This window comes from Pavona decussata, unplaced genomic scaffold, assembly GCF_977016875.1.
Source record: "Pavona decussata unplaced genomic scaffold, jaPavDecu1.1 SCAFFOLD_96, whole genome shotgun sequence".
In the NCBI taxonomy this organism is placed as follows: Eukaryota; Metazoa; Cnidaria; class Anthozoa; order Scleractinia; family Agariciidae; genus Pavona; species Pavona decussata.
Genome location: NW_028145513.1, coordinates 991413 through 1017992, shown reverse-complemented (window position 1 = coordinate 1017992; position 26580 = coordinate 991413). Strand labels below are relative to the sequence as shown.

General features: G+C 38.7%; 2 protein-coding genes across 2 annotated transcripts; one reads left to right on the top strand and one right to left on the bottom strand.

The window, feature by feature from the left end:
• Positions 1-342: 342 nt before the first annotated feature.
• LOC146472841 (uncharacterized) lies at positions 343-2319 on the bottom strand. The gene has a single exon (XM_085119080.1). It carries the CDS (start codon positions 1711-1713, stop codon positions 1033-1035), a length of 681 nt encoding a protein of 226 aa, XP_084975206.1. The 5' UTR covers positions 1714-2319; the 3' UTR covers positions 343-1032.
• Positions 2320-7809: 5490 nt separating this feature from the next.
• On the top strand, positions 7810-26114 carry LOC146472840 (protein PAT1 homolog 1-like). Its single transcript, XM_085119078.1, has 20 exons — positions 7810-7884; positions 7998-8106; positions 9196-9392; positions 9796-9882; positions 10327-10416; positions 10883-11047; positions 12129-12389; positions 13087-13282; positions 14238-14608; positions 15400-15550; positions 15936-16033; positions 16520-16591; positions 17059-17126; positions 17339-17419; positions 17785-17869; positions 18710-18784; positions 19589-19735; positions 20488-20579; positions 21364-21513; positions 21948-26114. The coding sequence occupies exons 1-20, from the start codon at positions 7846-7848 to the stop codon at positions 21982-21984; spliced, it is 2571 nt and encodes an 856-aa protein (XP_084975204.1). The 5' UTR covers positions 7810-7845; the 3' UTR covers positions 21985-26114.
• Positions 26115-26580: the final 466 nt, after the last annotated feature.

The window sequence follows — 26580 nt, the reverse complement described above, 5'->3', positions numbered from 1 at the left end:
GATGACCACCTAAAAATGGTGGTGCCATCCCCAATTTGGGAACATAACGAACCCTGGTTGTTACCACCCTCAGTGCTTACATGTGGTTGGCTTGGCATGATTCTCTGAAAGGCCTCCGAGTGAATGAGACCACAGCTCTGTATAACAGGCAGAAGTCAGTGGGATTTGCCAAGTACTGGAAAACACAGGACGTAGAACGAGCCCGTTATTTCATTTCGGGACGGCATCGGGTTTTTCGGGGGGTAAAATTTTACCGACTTGTTATGTGTTCTTGTTTTATTGTTGGTCTTTGATCTGATCTTTGTTGTTATTTTTCTTTTTTACACTGTTCCACAATAGCCGTTGTCAAGCTGTATAGGCAAAGGTTTATTTTTGTTCAAAACATGAACAGTTTCATCCGGTGGATAAATTGCTATCCAATGGATAAATTTATTACAATGGAACTCCGATATTATGTACTGCTAAGGGACTGGCAAAATGTGTTCGTCATGACGGGGCTCATTATAAACAAAATCTTGTTATGACGAATTTGTGGAGAAACAACCAAACTTTTGTTTTATCGGGTTTTGGCTCAAACTTAAACAGTGCCTCGAGATCAGTGAACGATGTTATGTTGTATCGCTCAGGGAGAAAAAATCGATAGAACTTATAACCAAGAAAGAGAACAAAGCAGCGTAGATGTCGCTATGGTGTGTGGAGGCACATGATAACTGTAAAAGAAAACTTTCAGTCTCTTGATCTCTTTCCCATTGAATTTAAGCCTCACACGCAGTCGTTTTTAGGGGATGGAGCAACTTTGATAGTTAAGAATCCTCTTAATTTTTGGTTTTATTTTAATTCTACGAAATACGTTTCTTAATCTCACATGGAAGCTAAATTAATGTGTGAAAGATTTCATGAGGACACAAAAAAACATCTACATAGAGGGTTGTGAGCAACAAGATATTTGCTCAAGAAGGTCAAAGTCTAAAGTTGTTACGATCCCAAGATCGAGCTAGGACGTAACTAAAATACCACCACGGTTAGGTTTCACTATCTATTGTTCTCTATGGTCGGTAACTGACGGAAATTTAATCCGCCTTGTCTATCGCTCCTCACGAGACCACTTGGAATGCCATAGTTGTATGGCTCATCTGTTGAAGGAAATCCCAAAGGTTCTCTGGATTCGTTCGCTGAGGAAAATAAAGGAAAAGCTGACGATCGAGGTGATCTCCAGTCCGGGCTTGTTGCTGTAAGAGAGGACCTGCGCAGCCTGTACCCGGTATAGCAGCAGCGACAGTCAACACTCGGGTATTGCGTGACAGCACTTGACGGAAGACTCTGCGATGATAAATAGGCCTGTCGTGAAGATGAAGCCGCGGATTGAGAGCGTGTATGGGAGGAATGTGCAGAGCAACCTGCTTTGTGAAATACCACCTGATTGCCAGCTTTAGCTTGCTGCAGCTTGCGTCTCTCTAGGCCTACCTCAGGTGTTTCTCGAATCCTCTGAATTCCCGTCAACTGGCTTACCAGTGTTTTCTTCTCGTTGTAGATTTGTTCGTTCCTAATAGAGTGTTCCAGGCGGATAGCTCGTAGCTTCTCCTGAAGTCGCCTGTCTTCTAAGCTATTTGAACGCCGTACTCTAGCCACTCGATTTGAAAAACACGACGGAGGATCTCGGTTGAAAAGCGTCAGGTCTCCTGTTCGCGTGACTCCCCATCCCGCAGTAGACATTCTGAACGTCTTCTTTCTGAGTCTTAATCTGGTACAAATTACAGCGAAAATTAGCTTCAAACAAGCGCAGTACAATACTGGCTGTGGTAAAGATTGCCTTGTAGAGACAATTCTATGCTTTAGAAAAAAAGTCTTGACGTCTTGAGTTGTAACAGTATTCACTGCCTGATGGAGGCTTGATCAACATTAATTTTAATGGAATTTCCTGTCTCGATTGAGTCTTCGAAGAAGGTCCACGACCCAAATGCCGCGGTTGAAATCCGAATTTTAAAGTCACGATTTTCCTTGAACACCGTAAAATTTCAGGAAAAAGCCCCTTCGATAAAAGGAGGTATTTTGGGACACACATTCACTCCAGTTCCTTGTCCACGTAGCGCAGCAAAACAATGGTCCTTCTCAATTGTTTCAATCTGTCATTTCACACTCGAGTAAATTCTTCCCGTCCTCACATGAATTCAAGCGAACTTTTATCCATAACCAGTTGAGGTGTACCTCTATTACAATACTTGAAGACGAAATGATGTCTAAAGCAACGCACTCAGCCCGCTGCTAATCGAAAAAACTCGGCTTTAAACGGGTGAAAATCTCTCCAGTAATGGCCTTGGGATGTCTAAAAGAGATGCCTTATCGTGAAGCATCAAAAAGCAATAACCAGAAACTTGATATGACCGCAAACGTTCAAGAATCTAGACGTGTCGTCACTGGTATAAAATATCCATACAGTTTGAGCTGGAGCTTGATTATTATGGAAATCCTCTCTGCGTTGATGACGAAGCTTATACATAAACGATTGCCTTCCTGAGCTTTGTCCTCGAGTTTTTTTTGGAACACTGATGAAACACCCGGAAAGAACCATAAGCCATAACCAATCTCGAGTAATCAGAGTAATGGCTGGATTTAACCAATCAAAAGGCCTTGCATATTTGTCGGTATCCCTGATTGAATCCCGCCAATTTCCGCGTGCGCCACGCTGGGTCCGTTATAACATATTATAACTTCCCCTCAACTCCGCTCAACTGGAAATTACACTGCGCTGCGTTCGAATTAGCCTGCGAACAGACTTCTCCTACCGGTATTGAGACAGTCTGCTCGCAGGCTTACGTTTGGATACGTGGAATTTTCTGTGGGTTTGTTGCGCCCTATTGACGCGATGAACGATAATATATGCACCCGTTACTTCCACATTATTCAAATATTGAGCTCAAACACTTATGAGTTGTGTGCTTGAACGAACGTACTAAAACAGGGTCGCTGAGTAGCCCTTATCGTGAAAAGATAGCCTCAGGGCCTGTTTATACCGAGGTTGACCGAGCCCAGTTTGTGGGTTGGCCCACTTGCGTTAGGCCAATATTCTTGCTGACCGTGAGAAAAAACCCGTGTGCGAATAAAATAAATTAAAATGCTTCATTACCCTACAAACCGGGCCTTATAAGACCGTTTGCAGCGTGTTAAGCGTTGTAAAGCCAATAAATTAATTCCGCGTGTTAAACAAATAGTTTGGCACGGATAGCGTCCAACGGGCCATGTTCCTAGCTCGACGGATCGATCATCTTAGTTCCTGGTGTTGTCGTCAAACGTTCAAGTGCATTCGATCTGTGTCTTAACATACAGCCGCCAAACTCTCGAATGTATACTTTAGGTTTGTTCGTTATTCAATATATGTGGCTTGATGCCATAAATGATCTGAGAAACTGGTTACTCGATTTTTTTAGCTTATTTTTATCTCTACAGATTTACGTCAAAAGGAGCCCATCATGGGTTTCTATAGATCTAGAAATTTAATTTGATTTAACACATCAAAATCCATATGGGTAGGCAGGTTAGATTTCGGTTAGAACTACTGAAAAAATCTCGTATCAACGAACCAGCCCACTTAAATTAATACAGTACTGAAAATGTTTCCTTGTTAGCTTACTAATGAAATCTCGCTGCTGAACAAAGGCGCCACATGGTCAAATGGCAAACAACGTAAACAGCCATGGCGGTCTGACTATTTCCATGTAACCTCAAGACATGATTTTTCCCGCTTACTGGACTTGCTCGCCTTTGACCCCTTCCGATATGAGGAGTCACTACTGCTAGGTAAAAAGAAAAGGATGGTTTGAATCTCATTAATTTTTTTACTGCTGGGTAGAGGGATCGCTATCGCTCTACTGATACACGAAGCGCCACTTGCTTATTTTGTTAAGTGCGATATTTACCTATATTTGATAATATTATCACAACTTCAATTCATGATCCATCAAGATTTATATTGTGACGTCGTCGCTTAAAATAATGGCTGGGCTATTTTCACCACAAAGAGGCTGTTTTCAGTCGCTTTCATTCTTTCCCGGCCGGTAGCTGTTTGTAGCGGCACACCCAGCTCGCACTTCGCAGTTCAGTCCGAGTTTCATTTTCGTCACGCTAGTTCATCAGTTTGTTATCACTTGTAAGTAATTGCCGCCTGCCCTTTAACAGAGTCCGCCGAGAGCTGTGAGCATAATTGACCCGGCGTACAAATGAATCAATAAAGTTTAAATTAACAAGCGGCAGGCTGCCGATAGGCTGCAAAAGTCATATGAAGTTTTAATCTCATTAGCGAACAGGAACTTATTACCCCCAGGTGATTATTGATTTCGTGAATTTGTTCACGAAATCGAAAAGTTTCTTGGACAATCCACTCTGTATTGGCAGAATATAAGAACAAATTATCGGTTATTCTCAACGGTCAGTTTATTTACCGTCTGCTTCGCGATATGAAACAGCTATACTGAGAAATAAGTAAAAGGACCCGTCCCTTGCTTTTATATCTTTCGTTCTTGCCTGCCAAATTCCATGCCATTCTTGCCTGATTTGAATCCAACTAACACTGAGTCGATCAAGATTTTATTGTAGATTTATTTTTTTATTTAACTGTCAACTTTACACTTAAGTCGAGGATTTACGTTGAATTTAAAGTCCTTGATCACTATAACATAATGAAAACTCAGGTCAGAGCAACAGGTATTTTTAACTGCGGCTCTCAAAAGACTTCATGTATCCGACTACTATTTGTCTTCTATTCCATTTTCTGAACTTCATAAACAGTCTTAGTCAAGAACACCCAATGAGACCATTCCAGCAAATACTTAAGGCTGTCCCTTGTGTTTCCAGATCGTTTGTTGCCCGTTTAAAGACATTCATATTTGTAAGCTAAAAGCAGACTGACCTTTTCGGATCAGTAATTAGCTGAAAATTTAAGTTGCAGAAAGTTTTAGGGAACGTAGAATCTTATTCCCCAAATTTACGAGTTGTTATTAAACATTAGTATTGCGACCCTTTTTTAGCATTTTTAACGACACTTCAACGAAAGGAATTAGATTTGCAGCGTTACGAAGTTGTGAGCCGGGACATTTTGCCTTCAGATTTTCTTTCCACTGAACTAAATTGGAACTGATTTCTGAGAAGATTAAGGCCTACCAATCCACCGAAATGAATCGCTGGGTATTAGTGCGACACCGTTCCCGTATGTAATTATAGCTTATACCTAGCACTAGCCACAACTCTTTTTCTGCTGTTCAACTAAGTCCTTTTTCACTAATTCTAGCGTTATCATGATACACTTCAATGGGCACGGTTGGTCAACATGCAACAACGTTTTTGCCATGCAGCACACCGTATCACATTTTCTCTCTCAAAGTTTCCTTAGCTCTGAGAATACCGTCAGCAGCTACTGCAAAGCTGGCAGAGAAATGTCGCCCTTATGTTCCTTACCATCCCGTCCCGGATCCCGAGGAACAGAGCAGTCACTATGATCGATCCTACTTTCATCAAAATCTTTATCATTTACGATATGTTTGGTGGAGATATTTCGCTCTTTAGTTTCGTCATTTAGACTGTCCTTTCGTTTCTCTTCAGTGTTTGTCTTCAAATTCAGCTTCTCGTTGTTGTTTTCGTCTTCAACAACAATCCCTTCTATTACCGCAGGAGGGCAATTGGTGCTCAAACTTCTGTGTCTCCTCCTCGCGGTCGACAAAAGAGGAATTCTTTGCAGCTCTGCGTTTTTAGCGGTGTTTTCGTTAGATCCATCACCGTGGTGTTCTTCTCCTTCATTCACCTTCGGTGCAAAGGATGTGCTGTGCTTTGTCCGTCTCTGGTTTGCAGTATCAAAACGCTGAGGAACTATCGTTGTTTTGCTAGCGGCACCGAGGCCAACCACTCTTCCTTCTGAAATAATCGGTGCGCTGTTAGTACTATAACTTCGCACTCTTCGCATTGGGGCGAGCTTACTTAGTTCATCAGTGCTGGAAATCCCCTCCGTTTGCCTCCTATCACAGACGTATGAGCCATTGCTGCTATTTAACTTAGGCCTAGACAGCGTATCTTTATTCATGCCATACTGGGTGTCTCTTCTCATTTCTTCCCTAGCTGCCTTTGGGGTCTGCTTGAATTCAAGGCCTAGATAGTCTTGACTCACTCCATGATTATGCCAGTCTTCTACTTTGGTGTAACTGGAGACCTCAAATTCACTTTTACCTCCTGCCCATGCAGACGTTCGAGGACAGCTGCAGGTACCCGTACTGAGGCTTCTTTGACGCAGTTTCTCATTTCGTGAGGTATACATATCATAATCTTTCTGAGCAGTGTTATTATTGACGTCTTGTAAACTTCCTGACTCTTTGCAGCGTAACGTCCCTGGAAGTTCTTCCCTTCCCAAAAGAGGTGGACAAGTAGTGCTCAGGCTTCTTTGTCTTCCATTAAGTGATGGAAGATGAGAGCATTGCGTAGGAGGACATTGGCCAGAGGATAGTGAACGGAATCTTGTATGAGTTGCTTGCTGCTTAACCGTCTCCCCAGTTAAGTGATGTCTGCACATCAGCTGACTTTCCTTGGAGGAGGTCTGTTGTAGTAGCTTTCTTCTTTCAGAGCTAACAGCTGAGTTGTCCTTGATTTCTCTTATTTGCGTCAACTCTTTTATCAGAGCCTTCTGCTCCTGGGATATAAGCGCTTGTGTCTGCGCCTTCTCAGCATCCAAGTTATTTAGCTGTGAACCAAGACGCTGGGCTTCCATTTTATTTAGTCGACGTATGGAAAAAACTCGATTTGAAAGAACCGAGGGGCTGTCTTCCCTCGGTGGAAACCATCCGGACGACATCTTGTTTCCGTCTTGTTTTAAGTTTGTCGCATCTCCTTGAAAGATTCCGCTCTGTTTAATTTGATTTGTTTCAGCTCAGTTCAGCCGTGATCATATTTGACGCTTGTGTCTTCTTGTATATCCGTTTTGTACGTCATTGCTTGCTGTTAACCAGTTAATTAGAGGCGCAAATTTAATCCCCACAGTAAATAATCTGACGTGTTTGTGGGCAATATCTCCTAACAATAAAATTCTACTATTCAAGCTGAGAAAAATTGGCGCCACAAGTAAAGCTTCAAATAGAAATAAATTTCGCGGTGAGCCCTTAGGTGTCGAGTAATTTCCATCTTTCATAAGGGTATTGAACCGTTATTAGGTTGCCATGGATGGAGGTACTATCACCTATGACAGAAGCTGTCAAAGGAGAGGATTGGAAACAATGCCTGAAAGCTGGAAGGCACACGATACAAACTACGAGCGAGTTTGCACAAGTCAAGTGGTCGGATGAATTTAGATTAATTTGGTGTCACGTTTGTTACTTGACAAATTGGTGACAAAAATATTCCAAATCAAAGATGGGAGCAGAGTTGTTGAGTTAGCGCCTTCGTCATATCTCAAAGCGATAATATGACTTTACACGTTTTATCCTTTGGAAGCCCCAGTTGTTCAAAGAGTACATTGAGAGAACATTATTATCTAGGATGACTAAGGATTTATCCTACTGAGCAAACGGTTCAGTTCGTTTTGTTTGGGAATCAAAACAATCAGTTCTGAATGAAATTATAAATCATAATCCTGGTATCTAGACAAAACATAAAGATGGGCAGATTTACGAAGCTTATCCGTTGTCTCAGAGGTCAAATTGTTCAAATTCCTCTGTTGTCATTTTTGGCGCTTACGCGTGAGTGCACGTGCACACATATGGGACCTGGGTACCACAATTTGGGGTTGACCGCTGCTCGGGCAGAACGAAGGCTTTGAGTGTAGTAATACACCGTAATACACATGCGCAGTAGCTGTGCGATCAACATGTCAACATGGCGGACTCTTTCTTTGGTTTCAATCCAGAGATTCCGGTACTTGTTCATTTAATTTGTTTTCTTGGGTGACATGAATTTTAACTGAGCGTTTAAAGTGCTCCACTTGTATTGTTTTACAGGAAGGCTAACTTTTTTCTTCATTATTTTAGGCTTTTGAGGATGAGGACTTGTCCGAATTGGATCCGACGCTGACGAATCTCGCGGATGCACATTCTTATGACCAGCTAAACGACGACACTTTTGGCTCTGGAGCTTTAGGTATTGGAAACTTTGAACCGTTTTAATGTTGTGTTGAAGTTCTGCCTTCGAAAGATGCGCTTACCTATCTTCAGGCGAAAGAGCCACGTGTTTAAAACCGCCCTCACGATTAAAGTTTGCATATTGCTCATGCAAGCAATTTTTTTATATATATAGTTAAGCTTACTTTGTGTGTACAAGTGTTGTTATTTAGCAGTATTTCTTGTTGATGTGAGCCTTGAACAATGTTATAGCAATCAGAAAAAAAATCAATATTTTATTAACGTGTGTACTCTTGTCATTTTAAACCGTATTCTTATATTACATTTCACTTTCAGTTTTGCTTCACACAGGTTCTTTTGCTATTGTTTAGTTTGTGCTGTAAATGAACTTAATTAACTACTGCTGAGATTTAATGAGTAAAGTAAAGGGCAGGAGGTTATATCATAGATTTAATGGGTGATATATAGCTACAGCTAAGAAGTTAGGTCATATACATACATGATTTGTATGTAGTTGTCTTTTTTATGAGGAAGTAAATTAAGGGAGCCAGTATCACAAAAAAAGCTGCAGAGGCATAAATATTTAAATGTTGTGTTTAAAAGTGTTTGTTAAATGGATTGTGAGGTAAATTACATTCAATGCTTGCCAGGGCTTGCATTAATTTACTAAAAATTTAGGAAAGACTTTTTTGCACAGCCTTATAAATTAATTATACATGCACACTGTCATGCCACATGTGACCCTCTTCCACAACCGGTGAGCATGAGTAGAGTTTGAGTCAAAAAATATATATATAAATAAAGGATAGGGCTGTGTGGAAATCTTGCCAGAGTTTGTAATGGAGACTAAAAAAGGCTTGGGCAATTTGTGAAAACTAGAAAAATATATGAGAAAATGCAACTTCTTGCAATTACAGATACATGTAACTATACTCCTTTCTACCTGTAGGAGCTTCCATTATAAGATAATAACAGTTAAACCGTGTGTAAAATAATACCAAATTATTGTTATCAAGTCCCAGTGTAGTAGTATTTGTTTATTATTAATAACTGTTTTACATGTAACTTTAGTTTGTATAAAATTAAAACTTGACTGTATATTTTGTAGAGGATGACTGGGAACTTGCGCATCGGAAGCTAGCAGGGATACATGTACATGATGAAGGCAGGCATGAAGCACAGTTTGATGAGTGGCTCAGAAAGAAAGGGTTAGGTCTTCAGCAAGATGATCCTAAATCAACATTATCCAGAGATGCAAAAACTGCCAGTGAAGAAGATTTTGAGGATGAGTTGGATCGCGAAGAGGTATGTTTGTTTGTCATCTATACCACATACATGTAATTTCGGCTTATTTTAAGTGAATATGCCCATTTTGTGAAGTTCTGGTGTTTCAAGAAATTTTGTTTGGCAAAATAGTTTGGCTACACTATAAAAGCCGAACCCCCTCCGCTGAGTCATATTTTACCAAAAACTAGCTTGAGTTTGTGTAAAAATGGCTCAACTTATACATGTAACCAAATAAAGTGTTCAGTAATAAGAGATTGTATGATAGAATTATTACATGTTGTAGTAGGACAATGGAAATCTCATACAGTCAGGTCAACCTAATGCCCTTCTTTTGATAGTCATTTGCAGCATTGAATGCACTAATCTAATATTATGCATCATTACTTCTAGTTTTAATGTTTGTGTTGATCCCTTGCAACAGGAAATTCTTGAACAGAACTTGTCAAAACTGGTTGATGATGATGAAGGTGACTCAATACCTATTCCCAGAACATCGTCCAAATACAAGGTACGATTGATTCAATGGCAAAGACACCAACTTACTCTTTTGCAAGGCCAACATTACTATCTTTTGGGTCATAACTTATCATAACTTACAATGGATCGAAGTTTATGTATATGGTGTGGTTCAATACTTATTTTATCGTGGGTTTAAATTTTATTTTCCATTAAGTTATATTTTAAAACTTATTATCATTCATTATCATACTCAAGAACAATAGAAAGATAATGTATAAACCAAAAATAAATTTGAACCACAACATGTATCCATGTGTCTTGATTTTTATGGTTTAAAGGGTATGTGTACCCCATGCAGTGGTGTCATACCATGCTTCATTTAAAGTGTTCTCACCATTGGCTCATACCAGTGATATTTTTAGCATAGCCGACATTACTGCAGTCATGTATCTTTTGAAATAATGGTTTAATATTTTGTGAACTTTATTTTCAGGACATCCAGCATCCATCAGGTATTAATCCTGCATGGGATGGAACTTCACCACTGTCCAGTCCGACGTCATCAACATCATTACATGATCTGGTGAGCATCCTCTTTTAGGCTCCTAAAACACTTGGTTCCTTCATGCACATTATTACATGTGCGGTATGTTTTTGGACTCATCATTATACTCTACTCAACAGAGCAAGGTTACAAGGTTGCATTATATGGGACTCTCCTTCCCTACCCCCTACCCCAACACAAAAATGCACCCCAGACAAGCTAGGCTTAGTTATCACAATACACCTACTGTAATGCAAAAATGGTTGACATTTAATATTCTTTTGTCTGTATTCAAATTAGCCTTACTAGCCTCATCCAAGGTAAAGTATTCTTTTGATATTTGAAGTCAAGAACGAGGCTAGTGAGGCCAATTTGAATACAGACAAAAGAATATTAAAATGTCAGCCATTTTTGCATAGGGTCTATACCCAGAACCAAAGAAATTATATTATAATGCATTCATTTATTCATTCATTCATTCATTCATTGAGTATGCTTTGCTTAGATCTCGCCATCTTCCAATATATGGGGATCTCCTTCTAAACTTGACAAAGAGAATAAAAACAAAGGACCAGTCAATACTACTCAACAGTCACCTCTGGGAGTGCTGTTAAAAGCAGAAGCTGAAAGAAAACGGAGGCAAAGGAGACCTTTTTCACCAGCTTTTGAGGTGAGTAATCCTTTACTAAAGACTGGAGATAAGTGGCAGCTTTTACCCAGATTTTGTATTTAATATAAACAGCCTCTCCCATTAAGAGCTTAGGGTTACACTAAAATAATAGAAATACAAAATTGTATACATATACATGTACATGTACATGTATGGTCATAGCAAAACAAAAATTGACCACTTTTATCCACGTTGTAGTGAGCTGATAGTAAACTCGGTCTTGAATGCTTGCAAGGGTCATTTGTGCAAAGAGCAGCATGTGGGAAAAGAAATCATTATTGTAATTTATAAAACAGTGATTCAGCGTTCACTGACCTTACTCTGAAGTTTGTGATTTCTTGAGGTCCAAAATTAATTAATCCAATCCCTTTACCACCCCACAGCTGTCGGCTTAATAGAGCTTTTACTGTATTTGAAGATGAATGGCAAAATTAAAATTAAAGTTTGTCTTCCCGTTGTTCTTGGGTATGCTAATGCATGATAATGAGTTTGAAACAATGCAAAATAAAATTTAAAGCAAGGATAAAATTGAACCACAGCATATACAAATGGAGAAAAATATACAGTAGTTAAAAGTAAAACTAAATAAAATGCCTCAAGGATGGTCTGTATAAGAATCACTGACCCCATTCTCAGACAAACCACTTTTCCCCTTGAACAAAAATAAAAAAAATGGGTAAGGAAATTGTCCAGCTCCAGGAAATATCCATACTCCCCCATGGAAGATTTTTGGTTTGTACCCCCCTCCCCCCAGGAAATTCCAGTTTAGCTTCATACTTTGCATCTAAATTTTGGCTTTTGAGAACCCCTTCCCCTAGGAATTTCTGATGACCTTCCATGGGTGGGTATGGATTTTTTTTCTGGAGCTGCAAATTTCATAAGAAAGGTCCATAAGAGTAAAGTAATCCAAGAAATCTATCAACTAGTATTCGAAATAAAATTCCCTAACTCCCCTAGAGCTTAATACTCAAAACATTGGGAGTCATAATACAAACTGACAATGGTAAAGCATTCCATGAGTCCACTTTTCTTGACTAGTGAAATAGCAAAATTTCAATCTTTTAATGTTAAATCTTTGCAGGATGATTCAATTGTTACAGCAATACCTCAACAAGGGCTGGTGCCACCAAGTCAGTTCACAAAGAAACCTCTGCCCGTCAATGCCATCAAGCTGGAGGATCTTGAGAAGGAGCTTACTGGTGATACCAGTGCTCCACAGCAAGTACCAGAAGTACCTAAACAAACACCTCCCGCTCGCAAGACAATGATTGGTCAACCTCCCCCAGGTATCCCAAGACCCATGATGACCCCGCCTGGATTTCATTCACCTGCGGCAAGGATGGTTAGTGTCAGGCCTTGATTTTCCTTCAGCTTTAAAATTAATTTTGTTGTAACTTGTTCACAAGGCAAATACAGTAGGTGTGATAATAATGATGTCAGTAATGTACAATCATGCAGTAGTTTAATTTTTATTTTCCTTTAATTAAAAAATACAATCAAACTGGTTTGGGAATTTTCATACTAAAACAAATTTACACCACAGGCATGCAATTAAAATTTCGAATGGACAGCCTGTAGCAACAAGACAGTAAGTCTTGAAATTAGTAAAACATTAAAATTGCAGCGATTCACTTGCAAATTTGAAGAATTACAAACTGCACAGTACGGTATGTTAATTGTGTTCATTGTTGTAGTCAAGTATTTATCGGTAGTGTTAAATGTTTTTGATAATAGCTGTGTTAAGCCTACATGTACATCAAATCTTTGTTCACTTGAATGTTAAACAGATGCAGCTAAAATGGTCAATACAATGCCTGTTTGGATCTTAAACACTGACAACTGTAATGGGAACACCAAGGTTATCATGGTTAAACAGTGTTTACAATGTAGCACGGGCTTGGTGGTTTTTTTGTAGCTACTGTACTCTAGAAATGTGTCAGTGGTACTTGAATTTTTAAACATAATTTTGTTCTTATGCAGTTGGTTTTGGTATTGAATTAATGAAATTGAATTAACTTTGAGTGTCCTTTTTATTACAGCGCACTCCCCCAGTGCCACGTCAGATGTTTCAGCAGAGACCCAGTCCATCCTCCAAACACCCCGTTCCTGGTATGCCTGGTATGCCTGGCATGCCTGGAATTCTAGGCCCAGGCCCCAGGCCACATATGATGAGAACTCCAAGGACACCACCTTTTCATCCAAGACATCCATTTCCCATGATACATTCTGATCCAGGTAGGCTGAAATACAAATAAGTGTGACAGTCATTATTAATACTGGTGAAACAAATGGAGAGTGCCCTCATTGGCATATATGTAAGAAATAAAAGTGCAAAACACACACTTTGATCAATCTAGAGGAGTTCATGATTAAAGCGCATGAGACTTACAAATAACATCACAAGCCACAGACAGTTCTCATGATAATCCTTCCTCCAGAAAATTTTTGCACACAAAATTATGGTGAGAGAATTATTAGCAGTTACAAGCCTTGTTGGCTTTGCATTAGCCTATAGGTGTGCTGTCTTGTTGTAGATCATAAAATAATGACAAAAAGAAAGAAATTAACTTTCCCATTTTCTGTGCAATGATCACTATGTCATTACTCTGATAACTTTTAAAGGCATTTCTAATTTTATGCAGGATACAGTAGCTACAGTGTAATATCGAAACAGCGTATATCAACACAAATAAAGCTGTAGATTCCATTCGGCCATGGGTGTACTCTCATAATACACAGATGAAATCAAAATGTAGCAAGAACCTTGATCAGTCACCCTGCTCTCCTGTGGCTGGTAGCACACTTCTTTGTTCCCACCATGTTTGACATTATGTGTGCATTTTTAGAGTACACACACACATGGCCAAATGGAATCTGTTTGTTAATTAACAGTCAGGGCCCAGTTGCTCGAAGCATGGTTAGCGCTAACCCGGGTTAAATACCATGACAACCTATAGGTTTTTAATACCTCTTAACCAATGGTAAGCGCTAACCATGCTTCGAGCAACTCAGCCCAGTATGGCAAAATCCAGACCTCTCAAGGAACCAACCCGAATGCCTGTAAACTAGCTTTGGGTAGCTAAGTGCATTTCCACTAATGACTATAAACAAAGCATTATTATTATTTATTATCACGGAACAGTCCAAGCATATCCATGTAACAAATCCACATTTTGTATTCTACAACTAGGTCATATGATGTTACGAGGAGGCATGCTAAACTTTCCAATGAGCCCTGGGCAGCACCCAAGGTTTTCCAGCCCTCAGCTTCATAACAGAAGATTCCCAGAGCCACGACATAACTTTCCAAGAAACCAGTATGATGACCCATTGTCCTATGACAATCGCTCACCCAGGCAGCAAGACAGACGTGAACACCAGCATCAGTTTACTGATCTGGAGAGGAAGGTTCACAACTTCTTGACTGTAGCTGAGGAAGGCCCAAGAAAAGATGATCCTTATGCTGGACTAATGACAAGAAGAGAAAAGGAATGGCTGGTCAAGATTCAGTTACTCCAACTCACTAGTGATGAGCCAGAACTGGATGATTATTACTTTCAGGTGACTTATAACATGTTAGGATGTTAGAGTGTGTATAATACACAATGCCATGTATAGTCTATGTACGGTACAATGGCTGACAAGGTCATGCAGATTTCTCTTTAATATCAAGTTGTAACCAACCGTAAATTTTTCTGCTTGTATCTTTGCTTGTTTAGACCTAGAACTGAACCACATAAATTATAAAACCTGGAAAATCCAACAGATTTGGATTGTGTGATCTACCAGGAATTTTTGGACTGATGCATCATGCGTAAAATTTGTTTGGTAATATCCATCCTGATCCAGGGTCAGTTTGGGGTCTATTATACTCCAACAGGACCCACCAAACCACAAAATAGATGGTGATCCCAGCTTGAAAGCCCCATCCTCAACCTCAAAAAATGGTATCTTTATTGCATAGCCATGTCTCTATCCAGCAGTAAAAGATGACAATGAGAGAACATTTCTGTAGCAACTCGAATTTTAAAGCCAATGAAATTCTGTCGGTAATGTCCATGAGATATGTGGTGTCTTCAATCCCCCCCTAACCCAGACAAGGTGGGTCCTTTTCCAGTTCCCTTATTGCCAGATGTGGCCTTGTGCATCACCAGGGTTCTAAGGATGCGTGAGTGAGTTTATTTTTACTTTGGATTTCCTCCCTCCACAAAAACTAACATTTCCAAATTAACTTGGAAATGGCTGTGGATGAAGAGCCACTCTGTGGAATTCCAGCCTGTAAATACTCATTTTTGTACTGTAGTATAGAAAAAAAAAAGTTATTTATTCTAAATTGGCCTAAATTTCTCCAGACTTATACAAGAAGGAAAGCAGCAAAGGAGCGGGCCAAACAGAGTGAGGGTGTACAGTTAAGGCCTAATGTTCAAGACAACAGATCAAGCAGAGAGACAACAAGGATGGCCTTACCACAGTTTGAACGAGAGAAAAGGTCATATGCTCCATGTAAGTAGTTCCAAGGGTTTGGTTTGATCCCATTGTTTTAGTTTTATTCAAGATGGAGAGATGAATTCAAAGTCAGTTATCGGAAAATGAATGTGGAGTTTTATAAATCCATATCCAAACATTTTTATATTTTGATTGGTCGAGTGAAGAGGAAACAATCATCAGAACATTTTTAACAAAGTTGTCAAAAATAGTGGCATTTACTTGGAATATGGAGCAATCTTGTAAGCTGTCTTGATTTTAAAACATTTGAGATACATCCTTTGAAATCTTTTTGGGAGCCCTTTCTTTCATTCATACATACATTTTGCTACTTATTGGAAAGGCATTGATGACCATTTGTTTAAGGAAGTTAACCAGCTTTTTATTTATATTTTTATTCAAGTGGACTTTCAAGGTACTTTAGGAAAGGTATCATCATCTTCTGTTCAACACCCAAGGCAAATGGTGGATTTAATGCACGTTGCTAAAGGCCAGGAACAGGTATTTTTGCCTCTTGTGAGCTTGAAAGTTACTTTACATGTAAATTTATTAAGGACATTAATGTTCTAATGGCATAGTATTATTGTTGGTGCTTCTTATAAGGGTGCAAAGTCTCTGGAAAGCGAGTGCGTGGGCAAATCTGTTGTTGTGTTGACAGTATCAGTTTAACTTGACAGATATTGTTAATACAGAGATAGACAGTGTGCTTTGCTCTTCAAATGTTCATTTACATTATTTTGCACAATGTATTTACATGTAGGTAGACCATGTTATATTATCATATACATGTAATCAATGCTTGTCCCAAAATGACATAATTATTAATAGCCTTTAATTTAGTTTCGACAGTAATGTATTAAAGTACAGCTATAATAATATTGTACATGTATTTTCCACCTTGTGAATATGTGTTTTCTGTTTACATTTTATGTGATTGTACACAAAAAGCCATAAATTTACACTAAAGTGTAGATTTTCTTCATCCAGGATAAACAAGGCAGCTCAACCCCCGTGAAGGACACAAAACGGCGTAGTCAACTGTTGCTCACTATAGAAAAGGTATTGCAATCATCTGTTATAATTTGTGCTCAAGTTACATGTAAATGAATTTTATCCATGCTTGAAGTGTGTAAATGACAGATGAGAGGTTCCCTTGTAACATATTGCACAATGTCTTGGTGTATGTTTGGTTTGTGAAGTGTTTTACAAGATGACTTTGCTACATGTACAATTTGTACATCTGATAAAATTAATAATAACAAGTGTCGTTTACCACACATACAATCATGTAAGTAACTGTTTATTGTATGTAAGTAGTTATTTTGTTTTTGCCTTGGCAAATTATTTGTAGTTACGTGTGTTATTTTGAGCTATTAGGGCCTAACTGGCCCGTAGTTTGTGCGATCATTTTTCGCTCGTTGGTTCATTAAAAAAGCAAAAACAAAACAAAACAAAAGGACAAATAGAAGACAGTGATGCAAATGTTTTGAAATGTAAGAATTTTGGATTTTTCTTCTTATTTTCAGTGCTATGATTGCCTTTTAAACATTGAGGGTTTAGACATGAGGGTGATTCATGTTGAAGAACAGGAAAGGTATGTAATGTGTGTAGTTACGCATGTGAGTTTTTTTGCCAGAAACTCTACAAACTATTAACATGTATTTGCATTGGCCAAAGTTTTCTTGGAAAGGTTTTCAAGATGATTGGTACTATAATAAGGTCTGTCACCGTTTCTGAAAAGAAACTGCCTGGCTTAGCACTTGATATTTACATTAAACATGTTTACATGTGTTGTTGTTGTTTCAGAATTAAAGTTATGGAAACCAGGCAACTCGCTGTTACAAAGCTGTTTGACCTTTTAAAAATTTCTACAGAGGATTCTGGAAAGTAAGTCAAAATTAAATTGCTTTTTGTTTGATTTTTTTTATAAACAAAGGCTTGGGACCTACATGCATGTATGTTTTAGGAATAAGCTTAGAGGGGTGCTTTTAGACAAATTTAAGAGGGAGGAATGATATCCTAATGATCAATTGTAACTAAATAATTGGTATATGTTTTTATTTTTATCCTTTTCTTTGTAATTGGCACTGAAAAGCCCCTTTGGGGAAGTGGTCAATATTATTTAATTTTTTTTTTTAATCTTGAACATCAATTTTGATAATCTAAAACTTTGGTAATTTTGGTCCTGGAGTTGGAGTTTCTGTGTGCATTTTTGATTGTTACATGGTCTGACTTTCAATTTTGCTTTTCAGGTGTGATGATGAATTCTTTATTCAATTTTTGTCCGTCCAGAAAGGGAAGCTTCTTCTCAGTAGGGCGCTGCCATTGTTTGACACAGTAAGAAACAAACCCTGGCCCCAGTTGTTCAAAAGCCGATTTCACTAATCCACGATTAAAGTTAACCGAGATTTTCATCTCGCTCATTTACAAATTTAATGGTTTAAAAGGCAAATTTCAAGCTAAATGTTAAAAACGTTAAAGTCAAGACTGAGGGACAAAAGCCTTTTGGGATAATCTTTGTTAATTAGTAATTAAACTAGGATCAAAGTTCGCATTAATCCAGGATTAGTTTAATCAGGCTTTGAACAACTGGGCCCTGATCCGTAGAATTGATCTGTAGAATATCAATTTGTTGCCATAACTGTGGACTAAAGGCCATAGGGGCTCTTTTATTGAGCAGGATTGCAGTATTCCTAATTATTTGTTACTACATTATTTGCTCAGATAAAATAAAAACCGCCGGCAATGCATTGTGCACGGCATTATTGTATTTGTATGGATTTCAAAGGAATATAATTCTAATCTTGCATGTTAAGAAAAAGTACTGTTTGCTGTAAGTAATACCAGCTGCAGTAGACTTGGCCAGTAGAAGGAAAATATGCTTTCCCCATCTGATACACTGTGAACACAAGGACCTCTATAAGCGGGAGACATCCACTAGGGAATAAAAGCTGAATGGTTTTAAATAGGAATGATAAAAATGAAGTACATGTGTGATACCGTAAATCCGCTGTTTCACCCCCCTCCTTCCCCCTCTAATAAAGAAAGGCTTAATAGAGGATTAACATTATATCAAGCTGGCAAACCAGTGGACAAGCAAACAGCCACACAAAAACAAGTGGTAAAACGAGCCATTTTACCTTCACTTGCTGTTGTGTGTTAATTGTTTATTGCCAGGGTCAAGTAGAAGCAGTTTTAATGGCCATAACCAGGAATATTACATCACTTATTAAAAGGGACACCAATGAAGAGGTTAGACAGTACAAAACAAACATTTCACCATAATCCTTCTTGAAAACAATAGACCAATTTCGATATATTAAAATTCGTACTTGGCTACAAGGCTCAGGGGAATAAGACAACAGAAAATACATTGAGGTTCAAAGATGAATAATTAATTTATTTTGTTTTATTCCCCTAAGCCTCGTAGCCAACCTAGAATTTTGATATATCGTCTATTTGCAAAGAACATTTTTGTGATATTGTACAGTCAACATTTAGCTTGTGTGAGTTCTTATAGAGTAAAAACCGATGTGTTATTCAGATGTGTTATCTTTTTCTCCTTTTTTTTGCTATCGCACTAACAAAATATACCTCCTTAGTTACAGCACAGGCAGACCACCCTCTGTTTGTCTGGTGTAATTACTGCGACACGATCGGTTGAAATTTTTTACTGAGTGAAGATACTTAAAGTCGCCTTTTACCTTTATGTTGAAATAAAGCTTCAAGGAAATGTTGATTGAGTCACGCATGGTGTTTTTTTGCCATTCCGAGCCGCAGAAACCTTTCTTTGGCGAGTTTACTGTTCCACATTGTTGTCTCAAGTTCCAAAAAGTAATTACACCACCCAAACAGAGGGTGGTCTGCCTGTGGTTACAGTGCGGGCCAAAAATAGTGCTTTGGTTGTAACTTCTTGAAGTCCACGCCATTATTTTAGGTTTTTGATATGGCGATAACAAAAAAACCTAACAAACGAGCAAACAAACAAAAAACAATATTAACCGTTAATCAGTATTTCTCCTATTTCCGATAATTTTTTGTGTCGTTTCACTACAGACCTTAGATCATTTGATGGTTCCGCTAAACCAAGTGTCGGAGCGGGTGTCACCGTCAGTTGTGATCCACTGCCTTCAAGGCATGGTGTTTGCACAAGGCATGTCTACCACACAGAGATCATCCCTTCCTGTAGTCCTGGTCAATCAGGTAATGCCGTAAGATGCAGTTATAGTGTTCATCCGTGGGGAGACGAAATTTCTCGGAAGGATTGTTCTCGTTTTGAAAAATACTCGCATTTCTTCTTCTTTTAACGCATTAACAAACAGGTTGCGTTCATTTGTCTTTTTTCTGTAAATTCGAAATATGAATCTCAATGACTTTTGTGCGGTAGAAAATTTGGTGGTGAGCGTTAGAAACAACAGCTCGGGACTATATATCGGTGTGATAGTTTGCCCTTAGAAATTTGATGTTCTAGTATTTGTTTTAAGAGCATCAAATTTCCGCGGGGCAACTCTTAGCCGATAGTCCCTTGAAACAAACTATCAAACATTTTTGTTTCCAACTGCCATGATCCGAAAGAATAATCTCTTAGATTATGGCTGGTTTACAGATTTGTTTCTCAAGGACAAAGAGAGGCGCTCTTATTATTTCAGTGCTTTTCCGAGAGATGGTTGACTGCTTGTAGGTTCCCTCGCAGAAGACTGATGAACAAAGACTACCAATGAAACTTTTTGTAGTAAGAGTTGATAACTAAAGGTAAATTGGCCGTCGTAAAGAGATTTGAGTGCTGACGCTTCGAGCGTTAGCCCTTCGTCTCTGATTTCGTCTTTGAGGTAAACCAAACATTCGTTTCCACTCCCCACCGACGCAGCACCGCAGTTTCTTTAGAAACTAACTACCTCATGTTTTGTAGTAAGGCTACAGGAAGCTGATACAATCCATGTATGATCTGTTTTCAGTTTGGTTTAGGAATTTTGAGCATACTGCTACGAAGAGCAGCTGTCACGTCTAACAGTTTGACCGAATCTGAAGATGACATGAGAAGGTCTTGGTAAGAATCTTTATGCGTTTTGCACTAGTAAAAAGTTATGGTCTAAAGAAAACTGGCAGTGCAATGGAACTGCTATGCTTGTACTGAATATCAGAGTCCCCTTTATCCAGGACCGTGATTCTGTTCTGTTCCTCTTCCCATTTTGAGAGATGTCCGTTAATTTAACACGGATAAACCAAACTGCTCTTGATAGATAGCAGTTTATTGTGAAAATACGCTTAGCTTTTGTGAGACCAGCAAGCTAGGCTCACCAGCTAGTTTACAGGTATTTCACACTAAAAGATTGAAATAACTAACACAGATTAAAAAACATCAAATGGCATACTAGGTAAAATTTAAATTTCTAATACATATTAATCATCATACGTAAAACAAAAATTTACTGTACTTTGACTAATACAGTAGCCTCTTAAAAAAAGGGAAAGGTGATAAATATTCGGGGTTCGGTTCTGGGGTTGTACCTAAAGGGCGTGGTGAAAAAAATGCGCGAGTCACCAATTGGCCTTGGAAGCCGAAAGTCACAGTAACTTACCGGGTCCGATAAGTATCTAGGCCAACGTTGAGCGGTGTTTGGAGAAATTTGGATTCTAAAGGTCAATCGTCACTTACGGCCTCTTCCAACGGGCCCTTTATATTTCACCTACGTACTGGAAAAACTAGTTTGCTACCTGCTCCTATGGTCGTTTCATTATTTTAGAGATGTTAACAAAAGAACTGTAGTGACAGTGGGCAAGCTTTCTTGAGACGGATGCTCATTAACCTTAATTTTCATTATTGTACGTAGGTTAAACATTGTCTCTCAAGTTGCAACTGAGTTTCAAGATGTCCCCGTCAAGCTGCTGGGAAGGAATCTTGAAGCTGCTGACAGATTAGTGGCTTTGTTGTCCACTTGCACTGATGTCCAAACCAAAGCATTACTACAGGAGCATTTAAGGTCGGTGATTTGTTCTTTTGCTGACAGCTTATGCATTGATAGCAGTCGATTTACATCTTGCTCTTTCTCAGAAATCCGTCAAGCAATGTAGCTCTTAGTAACTTTTGAGTCCGCATGAATTTTTCATAGTGCAGCAGTTCGATCTCAAAGGCTTGTGTACAAGGCTTTCATGGGGTTCGGTTCCTTTTCCGCTGATTGTGTCAGGGAGGAATTTTACAAAATTTATACTATCGCAGTGTCGGGGCAGATTTACAAGTACATGGAAAAAGATGTGTACAAATGGGAAATGTTTCAGTTGTTTTGTGGTCAGTGTGTATTCCTTCTATTCAATTGTTCATTGTTGATGGAAGTGCAGTTCTCAATGTATTTTATTCCTTGTTTTCATTTCGGTTTCTTTTCTTTATTCTAACGTTTTACTTTGTTTGGCGTTTCAGGCTGGCGGCTTCTGCTAAATCACAAATGGCAACGTAGAATACGAGGTTAATCAGTTTTCCTGTGGAGCCTTTGGGTCTTAGTTAAACTGAGAAAATAATAGGTGAAACTCCATTACTTAAAGTTCAAAGCCAAAGGGAATCTCGCCACGAGATCGCTGATATTTTTGCAGTAACTTTATGTGCTTTGCTAAGCCGGTGTAAATACAACTTGAGTTATTTTGTCATACTTCGGACGCTTGTCAGTTGTCAGACCTTACGGACGTAAACTATGTTTCATATATTCATATTAATCTAACTGAAGCTCTGTTGTCTTGATGGACGTCCAAGAGATGGGCCAGTTCTCTTGACGAACACGTTTGTGCTGGTAACTGCTGCTTGGTTTGTAAAGGGAATATTCTTGTGTTACCAGTTGTGAACCTAATCGATGTCACCGTCATCACCTTCACCATCACTTTTAAGCCCTTCCCTTCTCTCTCTCCTCGCGTAAAACATACCATTGATCTTGTTTTCCAATTTACTTGTTCTCTCTAGTTGCATTTCATGCTTCCCTTCATGTGTTCTGGTACTTCTCCTCTTTCACACCTGACCACGGCTGCTGTTAAAGGGGCACTGTTACGGATATTTCCCTGTGTTTTTTGTCAAAAGTGCTGAAATATTTGACAAGGTACCTTTTCTTTAACATTAAATTGCTCTTAGAGCACCGAGAAGAAACTATTAAGTGATTTCTCCTGGGAAGAACAGACTATAATAGTTTAATACACTGGAAGAACTTCCATTTTTTTTCAAGTTGCAATCCATTTCAATCCCGGCCGTCCACGGCCAAAGATAATTAATACTAGTTTATGTATAGTGGTTGCGTTATTGTTAACAAAACTGAAACATTACATTCAAACATTCCGAATGAAAACGATTCTAGCTTACAAATATGTTTTTGGCCGTTCGAAGTAACGTCACAAGTAGGTGACACTGCCCCTTTAACAAGGCTACAAAACATTCCGTTCCTTTCGGTGTTTTTCCGTGCTGGAGCAGGAGATTTCGTTATCGTTCGTTGGGGCCATCGCCAGCTCCTTGAAGACAAAGTACGTTACAACCCAGGGCAGGTCTTGACAGGAAACTGGTTCCTTGCCAAGATTTAAGGCTGAACAGTCTCGTTTGCCTGACAAATGATAAGCACCTGAATACAATCTATGCAATGCACACTTTAAGTCTACGTATCACAAATAATTTATTATTAGCAATGTTGTTTCTGGAAACAATATAATCTGAAAATTGAAGCATTTTACACCTCAGTTAACTGACGTTGGGCTGACTGATATTAAGATAAAGTTGAAATTATCGTGCGCGTGGTTTGAATCTTTCAACCAGTAGATTGTTGTTAATTCGTGTGATGTGCTGTGCACAAAACTGCCGTCTAAAGCCCTCACGGTATGAAAATTGAATTGCGTAACGAAAAACCGCAAATTTGGTTTCAAAAATATGAAATATTATTTCCTCAGGGAATTTGACTTATTGGCAAACAATGTTTACATGTTGCTGGAAAAGCTATTTTTGGAAATAAGGGATCGATGATCTCCTGTAACTTTTGGGAATTGTTTTTCTCCCCAAAAGCTGTTATTTCAGACTTCGAGATTCATACTTTCCACTCTGTGTGAAATAAAAGTCATAAGATTAGCAAAGTATAATTATGTGAAACCCGTTTCTCACTTTTATACTGTAATTTCAGTAACTACTTCTCCAATTCGAGCGGTGGATAGTTATGATGAACGATTCTAAAAACCGACCTAGAAAAATTAGTTCATCGTTCTTATTTCATAGCTAAGCTCGAAATACGAGAACGCAGAGAACGCAGTCATGGTTAGCCATGCAATCATGGTTATTATTTTCATTAAATCGAAGAATGTGGTGCACTGCATTTCACTGTCTTCTCCCAATCGGCGTTCCTCACATTATACTAGCATACCACTGAGGAATTAGATTTTGATAGTTCTAGTGAATTAAAGGAGAGAGCTCAATTACATTAACAATTTTGTATCGAATCAATTTGGTCTTATTTTCGCGATGTGTTTACTTTTTTCCGTTGATAAAACATTTACCAGGCTGTTGGTATTCATCAAATTTTTCATAATTTGTTTTCCGGGTGGTTAGAGCATTACGTAGCTGTATTGGTCGTTTCTTAATATGCCAGGCTTGTCGAGAAAGAGGTGGTTGTTGTTCATCGTCGCGAGTTACATCTCTACAGTGTGAGGCAAACGATAATACACTTATTGTTATTATGCCAGGCCTGTTTAATTTAAGGTTACCGTACACCTTCAGAGGTGTCTCGCTTCCAAGCGATGTAGCGCGTCCAGTTTAAACTGAAGATACCTAAACCCCTACATCAAATTAAAGCTTATAGAGCTGGCTATCAAACTATACCTAGAATTTTGAAATAAAATGAATCGTCGAATTTTTCACGACCTGTAAATGCGAGCGTCCGAATCACCTTTTTAAAGCTACAAGTCAAAGCGAATGTTGTTTTTCGCTAATTTAATTTGCTCCTCATTTTCCGGACCCAAAGCGCCATAAAAAGGTGTATGCGTTTTGCCATATTCAATCGCAGTGAAAAATTACGAACATTTTCGAAATAGGGTAAAAAATAAATGTGGAATGATAGTACAAAAATCGCTCTCAGAGAAAAAATATGAACGAAAAATTCGAAGACACGTTTTTGTTGTTTGTATGTTAAACTAGCTACTGTCTAAATTTGAAGGCCAACGAACAAATTCCTTTTGAGTTTTAGCTCTTTAGAGTGTCTCCAAGTGAAAAAAATTATTCAAGAAAACAGTGCTAAAAATTCGGCAATTCATTTTATTTCAAAATTCTTGGTATAGTTCGATAGCCAGTTCTATAAGCTTTAATTTGATATAAGGGTTCAGGTATCTACAGTTTAGACTGGACACGCTACATCGCTTGGATGCGAGACACCTCTAAACGTATATGGTAACCTTTACGTACGACCTGAGACGACTTGTACAGTTCAACGTAAACTTTCAGCTGGTGCACGAAATGAAGCCAATTCTGCTTAGTGCCCCATACATTTGTTATACTTGGAAGCCTTTGCAGGGGCGGATCCACATACGTGAATATTTATTAAAAATTGATCATTGTTTAATGCAGTTCCAGGGATTTCACTGGCTTTGCGGCCATGGTATATGAGCCATTATACCATGCCCGAGAAATAGCGATCATTAAATTGTCTTCTGGTTATTCTTGCTAAGCAAAATTAGCAAGATCTGATCTAGCAATATTTCTTCTTCTTCATTTAGTGGTTGTACGTTAAGTGGTGTTCGACTGTAGAAAGCAGTTGAAAGTATTAACAAAATTACGTGATTAAAACGGGCTAGCCGTTCCGACGTGAAGTTTAACTTTTTGTGAAAATGTAAACAAAGCAACTATTTACAGTGGAACCTGTTAATACGACGTCCGAGTGCAACAAAAAATGGACTAAGATTAATAAAGAAATGAGTTTTTGATGTACGAGGCCGTTGAAGAGGATGTGACGACGAAGTGTTCCTGTTGGAGCGGTTCTAAATTGTTCAGCCAATCAACAGACGCAATATCATGAGCCAATCAGAACTCGAAGCAAATACAAGTCGAGCAATTCACGTTTGATTATGGTTTGACTTAAAGGAGCAACGTCACGAGCTGACGCATGTGCAGTACCGCACATAAATGACGTTTTTGACCAATCACACAGTCCAGTAAATCAACAGTATATAAGGCAAACACGAAATGGTTTTCGACACGATTAAGAACCGCTCGAACTGGGGTCCCAGGTTCCACTGTACATTTGATATAGATGAGATATAATTTATCATATTTAATTACACGTAAGTCGGAGCTTATAATTTTGAGCAATTAGCCCGGATAAAAAATAGCGAGACCATATTCGTTCACTAACGATACTTTGCGCTCTTTCATTATTTATTGTATGTAGTATACCTTGTCTTGTGCGAATTGTTAATTGTAATTAGTGTGAAGTACGAATTGTGAATTATTATTGTCATTATTAAATGTCAAGCACCGTTAGCTGCTTTAGTAGCAAACTGCGGAATAAGCTATCCTTAATTTGAATCAAACAGAATTTTGATATTAAGATTAATAAAATACTGCGATATGTAAAAAGTGTTTTGAGGTTTCACATTTTGTGTTTATTGAATTGAAGGTAGCACAATTCAAATTAACGTTCGACAAACTGTCAACGACAGTGACAAGTCGCGTGGTGTCAGGGCAACTTCAAGTCGGTACAGATGTTGACCTTGACGTCTGTTAGATCGCCCTTGCATGGCCAATCAAGTTGTGCCTTTGAAAGGGCTACAATTTGGCCTTTGGATCTAAACGATTTGTGTTGCCTTCCCTATTTTTATAAGGCACCCATGCAGTCTAAGAAAAATCGATTTTTGTCTTCGCCCCATACCTCACTTGGGAGCCGTTGTTAGCTTATTGAACCTCTCTCTCTTTTTCGATGAACTTGTTAGCCAACGACAAGTTAACAAGTTTACTTACAATTTACGCAAACCACCCGGATTGAAATTTTCGGCATAAATACGAAATGATTTAGCTTGTCTTAACAGAAGATGGATAACATGCAAAA